General features: G+C 35.0%; 1 protein-coding gene across 1 annotated transcript; it reads left to right on the forward strand.

The window, feature by feature from the left end:
* The first annotated feature begins 239 nt into the window (after positions 1–239).
* On the forward strand, positions 240–17,106 carry LOC21400175 (structural maintenance of chromosomes protein 3). The gene is made up of 30 exons (XM_024161746.1): positions 240–452; positions 858–898; positions 992–1,067; positions 2,773–2,811; positions 2,936–3,003; positions 3,104–3,175; positions 3,701–3,780; positions 3,870–3,948; positions 4,045–4,162; positions 4,289–4,464; positions 5,100–5,345; positions 5,930–6,051; positions 6,499–6,643; positions 7,552–7,724; positions 7,803–7,902; positions 9,574–9,710; positions 10,076–10,277; positions 10,829–10,916; positions 10,995–11,144; positions 12,083–12,234; positions 12,344–12,535; positions 12,621–12,804; positions 12,890–12,960; positions 13,035–13,186; positions 13,507–13,675; positions 13,787–13,933; positions 14,231–14,326; positions 14,961–15,135; positions 15,967–16,158; positions 16,865–17,106. The coding sequence occupies exons 2-29, from the start codon at positions 884–886 to the stop codon at positions 16,155–16,157; spliced, it is 3,615 nt and encodes a 1,204-aa protein (XP_024017514.1). The 5' UTR covers positions 240–452; positions 858–883; the 3' UTR covers position 16,158; positions 16,865–17,106.
* The last annotated feature ends 1,151 nt before the right edge of the window (positions 17,107–18,257 follow it).

Raw genomic sequence — 18,257 nt, forward strand, 5'->3', positions numbered from 1 at the left:
AATTATTTTTATTTATGTTTTTTAACTTTAATTGTGTCAAGCGCTTTTTCTTTTCTACTTTCATTTTTTTTTTCAAAAAACGCAAAAAATAAAAATAAACAGAGCATCTATTTTTATTTTTATTCTCAGTCAATAATTAACGTGGCAAAATTAAGCGAGAAAAGAAAAAAAAAAATCCTAAAAATGGGATTTTCACCTTATTTTGCCGCCATTTATCATTCGCTTTTCTTCCTGGTCGATCTTCTTCAGCTCTGACTTTGGAGAAGGAAAGCATCTCCGCGCCAAAGTTCACTGCCGGTGCGTACGCTGCTTAACCTGCGCACCCTCACCCCTTTTCTTCCATTTCTCTTCTGCTCCCCTCAATTTTCCTTCTCTCTCTCTCTCTCTCTCTCTCTAAAACTTTCTGCCTCTAAAACTGCACAGTCTGGGAACTCCATCGGCGACTCTAATTGGTAAGGTTTTTCTCGCCCGAATCCGCCATGATTTTCTCGAAATAGAACTTTGCAGTGGTTGAAACCCTAGGACCGAATTCGAGCCACTGATTTTGGCGAACGGGATTGCGTTTTCAGTACCGTGCTACTAGCTAGGGTTTTTGGTTATATTTCACCGATTTTACTGTGATTCTCGATTTCTCTAGTTTTTGTTCTCATTGCGTCTTGTGAAATCAATTTTTTGTTGTTTGGTTGCTGAGTAACTCTGAGAATCTTACTATTCTTGCACTAATTTAATTCCTTAGGCACAAGCTCTTCCATGTCTCAGTAAGACAGTCACAATTCAGATATTCGATTATTATAACAGTCACTGTATTTATTATATTGATTTTTGTTTCTTTGTTTTGCTTTTCTCTTGTCTCACAGAGGTTGGATAGCCTGGAAATTTCAACATGTATATAAAACAGGTGAGTTCCTGTTGTGGTTCGAAGGTTGCCGTCTTTACCTTGGCTATTTGTCCCTTTTTGAACCATTTCTTTATATCTACTGTTTTTGTTTAGGTCAAAATTGAGGGATTTAAGAGCTACAAGGAAGAAGTTGCTACTGAGCCCTTTAGTCCGAAAGTCAACTGTGTTGGTAATGTTGTGATTACTTTGCTAATTGCTGTAGAGGGATGCTTTTTTGGTTGTTTCTTCTCTTCACTGACTGAAATGCATGTGGATTTATTGCATTTTTTAGTATAAGTTTGTCCCGAAACTGTTGTCATGTAGTGTTTCATTGAGTGCGAAAATGTAAATGTTTACTAGAAGAGTACAAGTTGTCCTCACATACAGAAAGATTACAATAAGGGAAACGAGAGCTGAAAGGAAAACATTGAAATTTAACATAATCAGACAATGGAACATTGTTGAAGTCCTATGAGTAGAAATCAGTAAGCAAAGTACTTGATAAATAAATTTTGTTATATGGCAATACTCACCATCTAAAGTGTATTACTTTTGTTGGAGCAAAGTTGATACTTTAGGCCTCGTTCAGTTCGCAAATTCGAGTTGAGATGTGATTTTATGTGAGAGTTTTTCACTGTAGCAGAAAAAGTTAGATGTGACTTTTTGTGAGAGCTTTTAACTCTAGCAAAACTGGAATTGAAAACTCGAATTGGTGAAATGAACGGGGCCTTAGAGGTTCTCATTTGTTTCCATAGTCCATCTATGACTCATTAGGCAAAGTGTTAAATCACACCTTCTCATTCCTTTTTTTCTTTTATTATTATGCCATAATATAAATTACTTGAGATTTTAAGACCCCAAAGGGTTAGTTGAGTGCCAGGAATGTGGCTTTTGCTTTCTACTTTTCTCTTACATGGTACGGGGTTTAATTCCTTAGGACCATCTAACTGAGAAACAACTTTGAGTTTCATGATTCCCAAAGATTGTAGAGCTTTTAGTAGGGGTCTTGTATTAGGAACTTGAACTCGTTAAGTGGGTTTGGAGGATGCTTAGACATAGGGGTCTTGCATTAGGAACTTGAACTTGTTAAGTAGGTTTGGAGGATGCTTAAACACACACACACACACACACACACACACACACACACACACACACACACACACACACACACACACACACACACACACACACACACACACACACACACACACACACACACACACACACACACACACACACACACACACACACACACACACACACACACACACACACACACACACACACACACACACACACACACACACACACACACACACACACACACACACACACACACACACACACACACACACACACTGACACTGTGATGCGAGTTGAAATATTCATGTAACTCAACAATTACAGGAAAAAACCCAACTCAAAGGAATCAAAGGAAGAATAGAATCTCAAAATTTTATCCACTGAAGACACGTGATTATCCTTTTAATTATAGTTTTTCGCTTTATTATTTTTCATAAACATTTATGTTTCTCATTAAAAGAGAAATCAGAGTCCTCTTCGAAACATCATTAATCTATATGGAGCTTTAATAGCATTGACACTATGTATATTATTCGTAGTTGCAACTTAGACTATAGGCATTTCAATAATTCAGAAATTTTTGAATGATTTTGACTTTTAGAAATCTAGAGAGTCCCCACTCTTTAGAATTTAAATTTTTAATTTGCATTACTATTTCGTTTGCTGTTCCATTCAGTTTGTTGTTCTAATCGTGCTATCTATCTGCCTTAAACACTCTTTTCTGCACATAGTTTGAATTATGTGCGACTTTTTCTTTTGCTAATTGGGTATTTTACAATATCTACTGAAAATTTTAATTATTTCATTCACAGTCGGTGCCAATGGATCTGGCAAGTCAAACTTTTTCCATGGTATGAGCAAGAATCAGATCTCATCTTTACATTCGTCTTACTTGTTCGCATGTCATTTCTTGAAGGCCATCCTTTTTTTTTGGTATAATGATCTTATTGGGTTTTTAAATGTATTCTTTTGTAGCTATTCGTTTTGTACTAAGTGACCTCTTCCAGAACCTACGAAGTGAAGATAGGCACGCGCTGCTCCATGTATGTTCAATATTTCTTTGTCCATTGCCTGTCCGATTTTGTGCTTGTCTCTTGTAATTATTTCATAATTTTAACTTCTCTACGTGTCATTATTGGACAGGAAGGTGCAGGGTACCAAGTTTCGTCTGCATTTGTTGAGATTGTGTTTGATAATTCTGACAATCGTATCCCGGTACCATCCTTTTCTAAAAATTTCACATTTTTCCCAGAGAGGATGGGGAGGGGGGAGGACGTGGGGTCTTAAATATGGGAATTCATTTTGTTTTTGTTTTCTCTGTTTCTATATTATCTTTGGATAATTGCCTGGATTTGGGTGAGGATTGAAGAGAGAGATTTTATAAAGATAAAGCTTTGAATTGAAGAAAAAAATAATTTTCTAAAATCTATGTACATGTCAATAATAATGTTCCAAAAACAAGCATTTTGTACTGAATATAGATTTTGTAGACTATAGTTTTATATTTAGATTTAGTGTACTGAACGTAAAATTCGCGCCATATAAGGCAACATCTTGTAATATCAAATTTATCTGTTTCTGAAGTGGCATCATCTGCTTATCTTTTCTGCAAGCTTTTACAGTTGTGGCTTATTATTTTTGCTCACAGTTATAATGCCTCTCTGTCTCGACAAAAGTTGGGTTTCACATCCATTGGTTACCCTTCTTGTCACTGTCTTACCGTGTATCTCCATGTCTCAGGTTGATAAGGAGGAAGTTTGCTTGCGTAGAACAATTACTCCGAAGAAGGATGATTATTTCTTGGATGGAAAGCACATCACGTGAGTTATTGACCTCTAAGAACCTGGTGTGATCATTACAGGCTTTCTGGTGTTAATTTGTAATAACAAATATCAATAATTATTTTCAGTAAAACTGAAGTTATGAATTTATTGGAAAGTGCCGGGTTCTCTCGATCCAATCCTTACTATGTTGTGCAGCAAGGAAAGGTATTCTTATACTGCTATTTGAGTTTGCCTGTTAGTATTTAAATCTACCTGAAAAACTTTCACGTGGTAAGTTTTGTATTATCGTCCTTTTGATAGATAGCATCGTTGACATTAATGAAAGACTCTGAAAGGCTGGATTTACTAAAAGAAATTGGTGGAACTCGAGTCTATGAGGAAAGACGTCGAGAAAGTTTGAAAATTATGCTGGAAACTGGCAAGTCATTCTTGAGCTGTTTTTTATGGTTTTCTAGGATAAAATTGTTTTCATGTGTTAAGTATGTATGTATATATGCGTGTGCGTATGTGTTATAACCTTTTATACATTTATCTTGTCAATCAGGCAATAAAAGAAAGCAGATAATTCAAGTTGTTCAGTACTTGGATGAGAGGTTAAAAGAATTGGATGAGGAGAAAGAGGAACTAAGGAAATATCAACAACTTGACAAGCAACGCAAATCTCTAGAATTTACTATTTATGACAAGGAACTTCATGATGCTCGGCAGAAGTTGGCAGAGGTTAGTCAATATCATAAGTTTAGTTGTGTAAAAGGTTGTTTTATATTATTCTCGTTACCTCATAGAGCTTAAGACATCGTTGTTTGTTGGCTTACATTGGTCAAAAGCCTCTTGTTTTGGCATAATGTAATTACTAGAATGTGCAATTCACACAAATAGAAGCAGTGCAAGGACGAGATAAAAATGCAATAAATAGTTATATGGTACTGTTGTATTCTACCTTCCTTTTTCTTTTCTTTTCTTTTTAGATTTAGATTTTGTTGTATGGAACAATGTGGTTGTCATTTTCTCTTAGCTCAAGGTTTCATGTTTTAATTGGCCTTTTATCTACTTAAATTTGTCTTGACAGTATTTTGTCTGCTTGGAAATGAAATCATATTTTTGTTGTGTTTCTTTTTGTTGCCCGAGCACACAATGTCCTCTTATCTTTTTATTAGAATCACATCAATATAAAGTTTCTTGTCTTATATAAAAAGTAGAAATGAAATCATGTTTTATAACATTAACAACATTGTTCACTGAGCATTTTAAGTGCATTGGTTCGTACAGAAGTGGATCTGAAAGCTACTCATGTAGATTTGTCTATGTCTGAGGCAGTGACAGATTCTAAAGCCTTTTGAATTAACTTACTTCAGGTGGAAGAGGCACGGACCAAAGTTTCTGAAACGTCAGCAAGGATGTATAATAGTGTGCTGGATGCCCATGAAAAATCCAAAGACTTGGACAAGGAAATGAAAGATCTAACAAAAGATGTTCAAGCTTTAAGTAAAGAGAAAGAAGCAGCAGAAATCCGAAGAACAGAAGCAATAAAGAAGCACACAGAGCTTGAGCTTGACGTCAAAGATATTGAGGAGAAGATGTCTGGAAATATTCGGGCCAAAGTAAACCTTGTTTATGTCTTGTTTTTTTAGTTTTCACTGTCATTTTCTTTTTCCTTTTCATTTTTGAAAACTAAATGAGGTTTTTGGTAATGAGAGACCAATTGAATGTTGCTATTGTTTATTCATATCGTGATCCAATTAAATGAGTTTTATCTGAGTTTGAAGTTTCTTGGGTGATCCCAAAAGCGGTTACGGAAATCTTCAATGGTGAGTTTTTGGATAGTAGAAGGAGAAGGCTTTGGAATGTTGCTACTCTTTCTATTACTTGGGTACTTTGGTTAAAGAGGAACAACTGAATATTTGAGGACATAGAGGGAGCTGTTAGTGTAGTTTGGGAGAGAATCAAGTTTTGTGTGGCTTTATGGTTTCTCAAGTTAAAGGCCTCACTGCTTTTTCCTTTTTGGATTTGCTTAGAGGATAGGATTTAGTTCTTCAATAGATTTGTGTTTTTGTTTTTAGCTTTTTGGTGCTGGCTTTGTTTTGTTTAGGTGGACGCCTTGTCGCATGTTGTATTCTTAATTTTTATCTTTTTTCAATAAAATTTTGTTTCTTATCAAAAAAAAAATCCTATCATGTCCATTTAGGATGATGCAGTCAAGCAACTTGAAATTCTGAAGCAAGAAATTCAGGACTCAATGAATGAGCTTGACGAAATAAATCCTTTGTATGAAAATCAAGTCACGAGGGAGAAGGAGATAACAAAGGGGTAAGTCTTCTGCTCCCATCCGTGAAGGATGTGTATATTTTATTTTCTTTGGAGCATTTCATTTTCATAGTTTAATGTCTCATTTTGCAGCTTGGTTCACATCAATAAATTTCTGTCCCCATCTCTTTGGTGGAAAATCTTTTGTTTAGTTACACCAAGACGGATTGTCTACTGCCCTTATTTTCCACCTTACCTTTTTGAGTTTATGCTGAATGCAACTAGTGTAATTATTACTGTAATTCAGCTATATCATTATTTTTGTCACATTTATTTACAAAATGTGTCTTTTTTTCCTCTTGATTTTCTGACATGGAACTACGGTCTTGTAGCATTTGGTGGTATCTAGCATTCTTGTAGTCAACATACCTGTGTGTCCATATTTGTAGTATGTTTTGCCCTTTGAATTGTACAAGTATCTTTCTGTCATGATGGGTTGATGCAATGCAGAATAATGGAGCGTGAGAAGCAACTTAGCATTCTCTATCAAAAGCAAGGCCGTGCCACTCAGTTCTCTAATAAAGCTGCTCGTGACAAATGGCTTCAAAAGGAAATTAGGGATCTCAATGTTGTTCTTAGTTCGAATTTGGACCAGGTAGTTCTGTAATTCGTTTATTCTATTGTGATATATCCTTTTATGATGTATCCAATTACTGGAAGTTAACATGTAGGTTGAAAATATGGACTTAGATATTTATACTTTGATGCAAAATTATGCCGACATTACTGATTATATGGTCAACATTTCAGCATTACGCTTCTTTCTGAGTATCCTTAGTTCCCTTTGTTGCTTTGGGGGAAAACTTGTGCTGAGATTATTGGTATAGTCAGCATTTCATCATTTTGTCGGTTTCGGCCATTTCCTGTGTTTTATATTCTAGCTGTCATTTCTGCTCATATCGCTGATATAGTGGAAAAGGAGGATCAGGCTGGTAGGCCATAAGAAGGTTTCTTTTAGTCAATGCCAATGAAAGGAGTGAAATTCAGGACAAGGCAAGATGAGGTGCATGACCGGGGTTTTTGTGGGGGTGGGTGAAGCCTGAAGCTGTCAAATGCTTGGTCGAGGGTAAAGTAATACAAGTATACGATTGAATTGAATACTGGGAATCTGACAACTTTTGGGGATGGAGTTCAGTTTTGGGTAGTTTCGAAAATGGTGCAAGGAATCTGGATTAGGAACTTTCCTTTCAATATTTTTATAATTGGGAGAATATTGTTTTAAGTTCTCCCTTTATTATTGTTGGTTTTGAGAGAGTTTCTGATCTTCTCTTTTCGTAGGGTCTTTTCCCCCTCTTAAATAAAGTTGTTTTTCTGTTATATTAAAAAGCATCTGACAACCATTGCGTGAGTTTTGTCTTCTTTGTTCCAGTTTTCTGTTTCTTCTAGTTTTGGTAGATTTCTTGCACTTTGTGCCCCTTTGTACTTTTCTGTTGATGAAACATTTTTTTTGTTTATATGATATATCTAACACCTAATATTTTCTTGTACTCCTGTTTATTCCAGGAGAGAAAACTTCAGGATGAGATTCATCGGCTTAATTCTGAGTTGAGAGAGCAAGATGTCTACATTGAAAGTCGTAAAACAGAAATTGCGAATCTGGAGTCCCTCATTTCTCAGTCTCGTCAAGGCTTCAACTTTCAGCGATCACAGAGAGATGAGTTGCAGAATGAGCGGAAGTATGGGTTCCTTTGCAATTATATAGTAGCGTTTTTGTTTGAGAGATCTCTATTTTATTAAAGTGTTTATTTCCATAGGGTCTTATGGGGAAAAGAAACGGAACTTTCTGCTGAAATTGATAAGCTGAGAACTGAAGTTGAAAAGGCAGAAAAGAGCCTCGATCATGCAACTCCCGGTGTAAGTGTCTCTTGTAGTTTGTTATTATTGATATATTGTTGACTTATTGTGCTTTCATGAACCTCAATACATGTTTTCTTAATTAGTGGGTCTTTTGGTATCCACTTTATACACTAAGTCAATTTGAATTTCTTTTTATATGTGTTAGATTTGTTGCCATAGGCCATTTTAATTTCCTTAGCTGTTGTGATGGGTGTTTTAGGGGGAACCTTTTGTTTGGGGTTCTCTCTTTTTGGATACACTAACAGGCTCAGAGCTTGATTGATGTATGCCTATTTATTTAAAGTTAACGGAGTCCTAGTGGAGGAAAGAGGAAGGAAGATATCTTCTAAAGGTTTTATGGTGGCTTACTTATGTGCAATAGGGGGGACGTGAATTGGAGTGTGCAGGATTTGGAGTCACAATAATGTTGTTTACTTAGGTTAAACCGTTAAAGGTTTCAGAATTGAAGTCATTGAGAATTTCACATATGCATTGACTTAACCAAAAGTTAGAAGGAACTGTTGCAACTTTACTTATATATTTTATTAAGTACAAATTTGATTTCAATTTGAAAAGGTGCATTGTATACTTTTTTTTTTGGTAGAAAAATTGAAATAAAGTGTAAAAAATTGAATAAAATAAATAGAAAATTAAAATTAAAGGGTTCAAAAATTGAAATATATTATTTTGCTTCATTAAAAGATAAATTGTATACTTATTTTAATGGAGTTAATAACAATTAAGATAATTGTTATAATAGCATGCTTATAAAATGTTAAACATAGGGTTTTTTTTTTCATTTCTTTTTTTTTTTTCCCCAACTTTTTGCACGTGAACTAGGGATAAGATAGTAATTTAATATTTTTTTATAAGAAAAACGAAATTTATTGATAAAAATCCATAGCAGTAATTTAATATTACTATAGGATTGGGAGTCCCAATCCAGAGGGAGGGCTTGGGATTGCCAATCCATTTCTCAATCCTAAATTTGTGAGGGGTCCACCAATCCTACTTCCATTCTAGGATAAAAATGGGTAAGTAAACATGAGATTGACTCCCATTTCCAATTCTTGATAAGTAAATATGCCATTAGTTTAACTTTTATACAAATGAGGATCCACCAATCCTACTTCCATTCTAGGATAAAAATGGGTAAGTAAACATGGGATTGACTCCCATTTCTAATTCTTGATAAGTAAATATGCCATTAGTTTAACTTTTATACAAATGAGGCTTCCACCTATCTTTTATCCATCTCCTGTGGTCCATCATAGATAGGACATAAATGAGGAAGTTACTGATTATTATTTTATTTTATTATGGGATGGTGAGGATATAGTCTCCCAAGACCATTTGCTAATATAAATTTAATGGTAGTATTAAGAAAAGAACTACGGGTATTTTAAGAGAAAAGTTGGATCTATTTTTGAACAAATATTTATTATTGTATCATGTCATAAACAGCAGGCTTCGGTAAAGTCTTCACTTGTCCTTGGTCAATAATGTTTTTCTATTTTTGTTCTTTCTTAGAAAAAAGTATTTTTTTTATTTGTTTGTTTATTTCCTATTCTTGGTACTGAGGCCCTTCAGCTGATTCTATGACGGCATCCAGTACTGGATCTCGCAGACTTTTCAATTGTAATCATATTTTACCTTTTCCTTTTTCTTTTTTTATTTGTCCACTTTCAGGAAGTCAGAAGAGGGCTGAATTCTGTTCGGAAGATCTGCAATGAGTACAAAATTCCGGGGGTATTTGGTCCAATTATTGAGTTACTTGATTGTGATGAAAGATTTTTCACTGCTGTTGAAGTTACTGCCGGAAACAGGTTTGTAAGAATTATACCAAGCTTCTTACTTGACTGTAAATGCAATCATAAACATCTCCTTAACTCATTTTTAAGTGAGCAAATAATAATAATAATAAAAAATAACAATAATAATAATAATATTATTAATATTGTTATTGTTATTATTATTATTATTGTTATTTATTATTATTATTATTGTTATTTATTATTGTTGTTTTTTGTTATTTATTATTATTATTATTATTATTATTATTATTATTATTATTATTTACCGGTATACTCATATCACAGTGTTATCATCTTCTTGTAAATGCACTTAATGCTAGAGACTGTCTTTTTATTTTATTATATTCTTTTGTTTGGCTGCTGTACTATTTGAACAGCTTATTTCACGTGGTGGTTGAGAATGATGACATATCAACCCAGATAATTAGGCACCTTAATTCACTGAAAGGTGGGCGAGTTACTTTCATCCCATTGAACAGGGTGACCGCACCACGCGTTTATTATCCACAGAGTTCTGATGTGATACCTCTGTTAAAGAAGTTGAAGTTTTCTCCGAACTATACTGCCGCATTTGCACAGGTTACGTACTAACTAGATTCTATTTCCGTTAGTAATACTAGGAGAATCAGTGGTTAATGTTAGACACACTTGTTTATGACGCTGATATTGTATTGCTTCTAGAATTGTGGGATATTATGTTAATTAAACTTCTGTTCTAAGAAATCAAGGGTCATCCTATGATGATCTTGTTAGTTTTTTGGGTCAGGGTAGTGGTGGTTAACTCTCCCTCCCTTCCCTTTATTAATAAAGATCGTTTCTTTTCACACACAAAAAAAAAATATATATATATATATATATATCAGTACCGTACTAACTTGTAACACTTGTATAAGTTGTCAGTAGTCAGTACAATATACTTGTAAGTTGTGATTCCAATATACTTAAAAGATATTTGTTGAAGTTAATATACCTATTTGTATCTGTAGCGCCTTTTACCCGACCCCAATTAATTTGGGATTAAGGCTTGTATTTGTTGTTGTTGTTGTTTGTATCTGTAGCGCCTTTTTGTTGAATTAAAAGTCTTGATAATTTGTCTTAAACTATCCTTCAATGATTTTATATTTTCATAGGTGTTTGCAAGAACTGTGATTTGTCGAGATCTGGATGTGGCCACAAGGGTTGCTCGTGACAATAACCTAGACTGCATAACTTTGGAAGGTGTGTAAACCTTGATTATTCCAACCATGACTATTTTGATGTATGTAATTCCCTCACAAATTTATGATCCCTTAACAGGTGATCAAGTGAGCAAGAAAGGTGGTATGACTGGTGGATTCTATGACCATAGACGATCAAGATTGAAGTTTATGAATATAATCATGCAAAACACAAAATCTATAAATGTGAAGGAAGAGGAACTGGAAAGAGTTAGATTTCTGCTTCAAGATATCCTTTTGGCTATATGTTTATAAATTTGATTTCTTTTTGGTCACCTCCATCTTGGTCATTGTTCCATTAAAATTATTGTTCATCAATTTTCTTTTTTATAAGTTCTAAATATGATGAAGTTGCAAGAGTGGGGGAAAATTGAGAGGAAGGAAATTTTCTGTGGACGTTTATGTTTTATTAAAATTTTAAATGTGTATATAACAAATTGCTCAGGTGCCATCTATCTTTCATATTGGTGAGGCTATCTATGAAAAACGATTTTCACTTCCTCTTGAACGTGCTTTTTGCTTCTCTTGTAGAAATTAAGTTTCAGAAAGCTTCATATTGATCGTAGGAATGCCGTGTCTCTTCTAGTTGTACATTTTGTTTGCTTAACCCTTTGTTCTTACCTCAAAGACCAACTGGACAACCCATAAGCTTCAATAGCAGAAAAGTCCAGGGGTGCTTCAAATGGAACTCGAACTTAGGCCGTCTAGTTTATGACTCGTCCTAGAGTGGTGCCTTACCACAAGGCTACTCACTTATCAGCTTTGTCCTTCTAAATTAACCTTTTACTTTTCTCATTTGAAAAGAAAAGAAAATCTTAAAATATTTTCTTCAGAGTTTTATTAGTGGCCTTTGGTCAATTTTGATGAGCGCATGACCACCTTTCTAGGTATTCTTTTCTCCTGTAGTAGAGCTCTTCTATTATTGTGCCAAATTAAAGCTTTAATAGGCAATTTTTAACGGCCTTAACATGTCTATTTTTCCGTAACTTTCTTTTCCTAGCACGTCTTATCTAATTACCTTTGAATGTATGAACGTGCCCCCCATGCATGTGGGCAAAATATGAAAATGACTGTTGTAACGTTTTTGCATGTTATCTTTGGCGCTTTTATTTCTTCTAAATGTTTCATGTATACTCCAATGCTTTTGTTTTGCTAAATTTATCTCACAGATAGACCAGAAAATTACAGAACTTGTGACTGAGCAGCAGAAAATTGATGCAAAGCAGTCTCATGACAAGTCAGAATTAGAACAGCTTAAGCAGGACATTGCAAATGCTAATAAACAGAAAAAATTGCTTTCCAAAGCTCTTGAAAATAAGGTATTTCTGGGCCTTGGCTACCTTTATGTTATTCGCAGGAGGAGCATCTTGTATTCTCTCTTTATTGTTCAAAGTTGTGTTTTTTAAGAATCTTCTTGCTTGTTTGTAGAGAAAATCACTTGCAGATGTACAGACTCAAATTGTACAGCTTAAAGCCAGTGTGGCCATGAAAGAGGCTGAAATGGGCACAGAGCTCATTGATCACTTAACACCGGAGGAAAAGGACATTCTCTCGAGATTGAACCCTGAAATAACGGATCTTAAAGAAAGCCTTATCAAATGCAAGACTGAGCGTATTGAGGTTTGTAAGATGAATCTTGTTGGTGTTTATCAAGATTTTTACATCTCCATACGGTTCCTAATGTGCTTATACTTGCAACGGATAGACTGAAACAAGAAAAGCAGAGCTCGATACTAACCTAACTACCAACCTCACGAGGCGAAAGCAAGAATTGGAGGCCATAATATCTTCTGCAGAAAGTGAGAGTTGGTATGGTGAAGTTGAAATCAAAAGGCAAGAACTTAATGATGCTAGACAATCAGTTGAGGATGCAACAGAGCAGCTTAAAAGTGAGGCCCATGATATCCTTGTATGATTTTCCAGTTTTATGTTCTAATCTTTGCTTCTGTATTTGACTAAAATTCTGCTTTTCAGGAGTGCTTTCAGACATAGATGAACGAACAAAGAAACTTAAGAAGATTAAAGATGAAAAGATCAAGTTAAAGGTAGTTCTCTTGTGCAGTTAGAGTAGTAACCGGTAATGGCTTCTGTTTTTGCTGATGATCATCTGTGACAGCAGAATTTGGAGGACAACTACGAGAGGGCACTTCAGGATGAAGCCAAAGAGTTAGAACAACTATTGAGTAGAAGAAACATGTTTCTTGCTAAACAAGAGGAGTACTCAAGAAAGATCAGGGAATTGGGTCCATTGTCATCAGATGCCTTTGAAACGTATGACTTGGAACTTCATTGTTTGATCTTATTTGAGAACTGATTTTTGTTTATTTTGATGCATTTTTCTTTCATCAATACAATTGTTCATTTTTAATTAATGAAAACAAATGAGGAAAAGTTCAGTTCTTGTCTTTAGTTTTTAAATGCATTCTCAGATTGTTTCTTTGACTATTTTTGCAATTGCATAATGTTTAATTTTTTTTCAAAGTTATTTTTAATCCTTTTAGTGTAATTGAGTTATGTGATCTCACCATTTTTATATTCCAGTATTTTATTTGACAATGTAATGGTGTTCTCTTCTATGTTGGAAATGGTAGATATAAGCGGAGGAATGTCAAGGAATTGCATAAAATGCTGCATAGGTGCAGCGAACAACTCCAGCAGTTTAGCCATGTCAACAAGAAAGCACTTGATCAGTATGTAAATTTCACAGAGCAACGAGAAGAGCTACAAAAAAGGCAAGCTGAACTTAATGCTGGTGACGAGGTAATATGCGAGGATCTCTCTTCGGAATGGATATTTTATGTGAAACATTTTTCATACTTCAGTGATTGAAATATGGATTTTCTTAATGCGCTTTTACTTTAAATTCTGCAGAAAATTAAAGAACTTATATCAGCTTTAGATCAAAGGAAGGATGAGTCCATTGAGCGTACTTTCAAAGGTGTTGCTAGGCACTTTCGAGAAGTTTTCTCGGAACTTGTGCAAGGTGGATATGGTCACTTGGTTATGATGAAGAAGAAGGTGCGGCACTCTAATCATGCAGCTTAAGCTTTTACCATAAGATGTAATGACAGTTTCCTCAGTTGTATGTGGTTACTTCTGTATTTTTGTGATCATTAATTATATATTTATGTTAAATTGTTAATACCATGATCGAGGATTCATTCATTTATTGATTTATTGTATGCTAAGCATATTCTTTTTTTGATTATAGTTGATCTCTTAGCATCTCATTAGCATCTTTTTTGATGGCTCATATCTAGCAATGCTCAGAAGATTGGTGTTATATAACATATGGCTGTGGGTTTATATTCACAGGATGGTGATCATGGTGATGATGATAATGATGAGGATGGACCTCGTGAAGCAGATTTGGAGGGTAGAGTTGAGAAATACATTGGCGTGAAAGTGAAGGCACGTAGTTTCTTAACTCATGAATATATTTCCTCTGCAGGAAAAAAGAAAGCCCTATTCTTTTCACTCTTTTGATGATCTGATGTAGCAAGTAAAGTTGGGAACTTATTCGTTGATAGTTGTGGGATCCTTGCTCTTACTAGGAGATGGAAAATTTACTAGGACAATAAAATAATGTGATTGGAAAGAATAGCAGGTTCTCTAAAGGAAATTAACAAGATACAATAACTATAAAGAGGCATCCAGTCCAGCCGAGGAAAATCTCTAAACCCTTTACAGGTGCAACTCCACAAAGAACCAAAACATATTTTATCCCAAAAAGATTCCATGGTACGTAAGGAATTCATTCTGGATATCAGCAGTAGTGGGGTTTCAGTTGTGGTAGTTGAAGATAGAGACTGTATAAAGTTTTTCTGGACACTTGGAACTTGAATTAGATGCTGTGAATTTCACAACCAAATGTATGGCATCTGCTGTATATTACATTTGGCGTAAATGTATTCTTTTTGAACTGGTCTTTTTCGGTATGGCAGGGTTTTTTTTTTGGATTTCACAACCAAATGTATGGCATCTGCTGTATATTACATTTGGCGTAAATGTATTCTTTTTGAACTGGTCTTTTTCGGTATGGCAGGTTTCTTTTACTGGACATGGAGAAACTCAGTCCATGAAGCAGTTATCTGGGGGTCAGAAAACTGTTGTCGCACTTACGCTTATCTTTGCCATCCAGCGATGTGATCCAGCTCCTTTCTATCTTTTTGATGAGATAGACGCAGCTCTGGATCCACAGTACAGGACTGCTGTAGGAAGTATCCTATTTTGTTGTACTTGTTTTATGTGGGTTTTCTGAGAGTCTTAATAGCTTTCATTTCGTTCATTCTTTGTGTTTGTATTTTGAACTATATACCTTCGCCTAATACATTCCTCCTGCCCATGTCTCCATGGGAGATTCAAGTTTCAGTGAGTTTATTAGTATTAGTACTAAAGTAGTAGTTTTCAATTTGTTTGTTTTATTATTATTTTTTGAGCAAAAGTAGTAGGCAATTTGGAGTTTGAAGTGATGATAAATTAGACATAGATTGACTTAAGTTCTTAGATCTCGTGTTTAGAAGTCAATTATTTAAATAATCAGCTTGGATCCTTCTAAAAGATCCTGTGCTACATTATTTCCCATACAGCAGTCTATCAGGTTAGGGTCCACTGTCAGGATGCAGGTGCAGATGTGTAAGCTTGTGACATTTTGGTGCTTCGATTGTATTACTGCCATGATTGAAACTTTAAGTACTCAGTTTCAGCTGTATCATTGCGAAGCAAGATGTACACTAGGTAGATCTTTGTTTCAACATTGAAGTTACCCGGTCCAATCAAGCTGCTCTAGTTAGGCAATCTGATAAAGGGATTATAATCTAGCATCCAGAATTGCTTAGTTTGTAGCCAACCATACCATTTTCTGTGGTGGTTAGCAGCCCATGCGACAGTCTTGGGAGTTGTTTGTCCATTTGCGTACTGGAATTTTCATTGTGATTAATATCGAGTGTAAATTATATATATAGATAATGATATGTCAGCATGTGCTTTATCCATTTGACTGTTTGTGGAATGCATAGTGCTCTATGAGCTCCTTACTACTTTATCTGTAGATATGATTCGTCGCTTGGCAGACATGGCAAGCACTCAATTTATAACCACAACGTTTCGACCAGAGCTTGTCAAAGTTTCTGACAAGATATACGGGGTGACACATAAAAACAGGGTGAGTCGTGTCAATGTTGTTTCGAAGGAAGATGCACTAGACTTCATCGAGCATGACCAGTCTCACAATGCTGACTAAGGTAAAAACCGTTATTCACATGTTATTGAATTTTTATTTTAAATGTTGTGTTTATTACTTGAATTATCTTGAGAGTGACTTTCATATGAATTTTGTGCTTTTAACGTTGTTTTTGAACTAAAGTCTTGTTCATTTCTCGCATCCAAAAAACTGAAAGCCACTATTGTTCATGTTTATGGAAGGTCATTTCATTTAACTGCCAGTTCATCATCTGTCTCTTCTTAAAACGTAAAGGAAGTAGTCATTTTGTGTGTATGAATATATATACATGTGTGTGTGTGTGTTTCAGCATTATAGGTGATTATTAATTTATTACTACTTGGTGAAAGACTGGCAGTGCCAGAATACCGTTAAAGAATTAGTGGGTTGGGTAGCACAACATAATATGTGGTATATAGTGTGAACAAGTTTGTGGTTTTTCATGCCAAAAGCCAAAAGAATAAATTTGTTGTTTGTCGAACGCTCGTGCTTTACAAATCGTACAGTACAGTTAATGCCAAAATCATTTTTGATTTATCATATTTTTGTAACTGAATCATCTCGTCTTTTTTTTTTTGTGGTTTTTCATGCCAAAAGCCAAAAGAATAAATTTGTTGTTTGTCGAACGCTCGTGCTTTACAAATCGTACAGTACAGTTAATGCCAAAATCATTTTTGATTTATCATATTTTTGTAACTGAATCATCTCGTCTTTTTTTTTTCATGCAGTTTGTTCCCCTATATATGTTTTCTTATATATTCTTGTTCCTGCTCCCCATGTACATTCTGGAAGACTGAAGTGACTTGCCCATGTAGGTTTTCTACAGCTGCCAGTAAGACTTGGAAGTAAATATAGTTAGAAAAATTTCAATAGTTTGGTCTCTGGATTTGATTGTTAATATTCATCTTGCCCCAACTCTAATCTCTGTGAATTTGATTGTTATTGTTAATCTATGCTTTAACCCTAGGCATGCCACACTCTTAAAACAGTTATTTCGTTAATTAAGGAAAAAAATTAGTGTCGTGTTTATTATTCTTTGCTGAGCTCTTGTGCATTTTACGCGGAAAATTATAAATTATTCTCGAGACAGGCGTGAAATTAGAAAGAAAAGAAACTGTACTGAGCCTGCGTCTATGTGGGATTCTTTACCTGGTGAGGTAGCCAATGAAATTTGGCAGGGCAGGCTCAATTTGGTAAGTTTTGTTTTTGTTTTTGTTTTTATTTGCTGATTCACTCGATTAAAGTGGTGTGGTATGTTTGTATACAAAATGAGGGTGAGAAAACGCAAGGGAAAAAAGGACAAAAAAAATGCCTCAATTTCAACTTGGCTCCTATCCCTGAACTAGTGAGCTTGGGCATGTCCAATCATTAAATCACGAGAAAAACTTTTTTCCGAGGATATTAAAGTCAATCGAAACTTATTTTTCCATTGAAGCATCAAATTTCTCACCATAAAAGGATTGTCTTCAAGCATGCAAGACTGAGTTTCAAGTTGCGGTTGCTATGGAGTATGGACGCGTAAGGAAACTTAAAACCTGGAATTGAAGTAGGGGTGGCAATTTTTCCGTTACCTTGCACAAAATGCTCCTCATTTTTTCCATTACCCTCCCAAGCTATTGCCAGTCGTCAAAATTTCCAACATTGGGGCAGATTAGCCTCAATATCACAATGGGATATCATATGCCACAGATGGGCTACTTCCAGTATCCTGGTATGATACTGTTTAGGACTTTTTTGGCATTCCAAATGTGTTGGTGCGCATTTTTGCAAGAGTTTGTTTCGTAATAAAATCAATTCAAGAGTTGTCATTGTGACGTTTGTGTAAAGTCCCATGATGTTGAGACGAAATTACATGGCCTTATTCTTTCTTAGAGAGGACCCGTGAATGTGTTTCCACACAACTTTTTCTAAATTTTTTGATCGTGCTATTTTTATTGGCGACCATAAACAATTGATCAGCATCCCAAAAAAAAAGATGTATTAAATTATATCAAAACAAAAAAGGAGCAACCAATTTATCAAAGCTAAATGACATGGTATGCATTTTAGTGTGACATTCAAAACAGGATATTTTTAAACATCCTGTTTTGAATGTCACACTAAAATGTACATGGTAGTTAG

The sequence above is a fragment of the Morus notabilis genome, unplaced genomic scaffold (genome assembly GCF_000414095.1).
Source record: "Morus notabilis unplaced genomic scaffold, ASM41409v2 Scaffold370, whole genome shotgun sequence".
Lineage (NCBI taxonomy): Eukaryota > Viridiplantae > Streptophyta > Magnoliopsida > Rosales > Moraceae > Morus > Morus notabilis.

Coding starts and splice junctions, on each gene's coding strand:
- LOC21400175 (XM_024161746.1), top strand. Junction 10,917..10,994: donor AGACTGCATAACTTTGGAAG/GTGTGTAAACCT, acceptor ATCCCTTAACAG/GTGATCAAGTGAGCAAGAAA. Junction 12,536..12,620: donor GCAAGACTGAGCGTATTGAG/GTTTGTAAGATG, acceptor TGCAACGGATAG/ACTGAAACAAGAAAAGCAGA.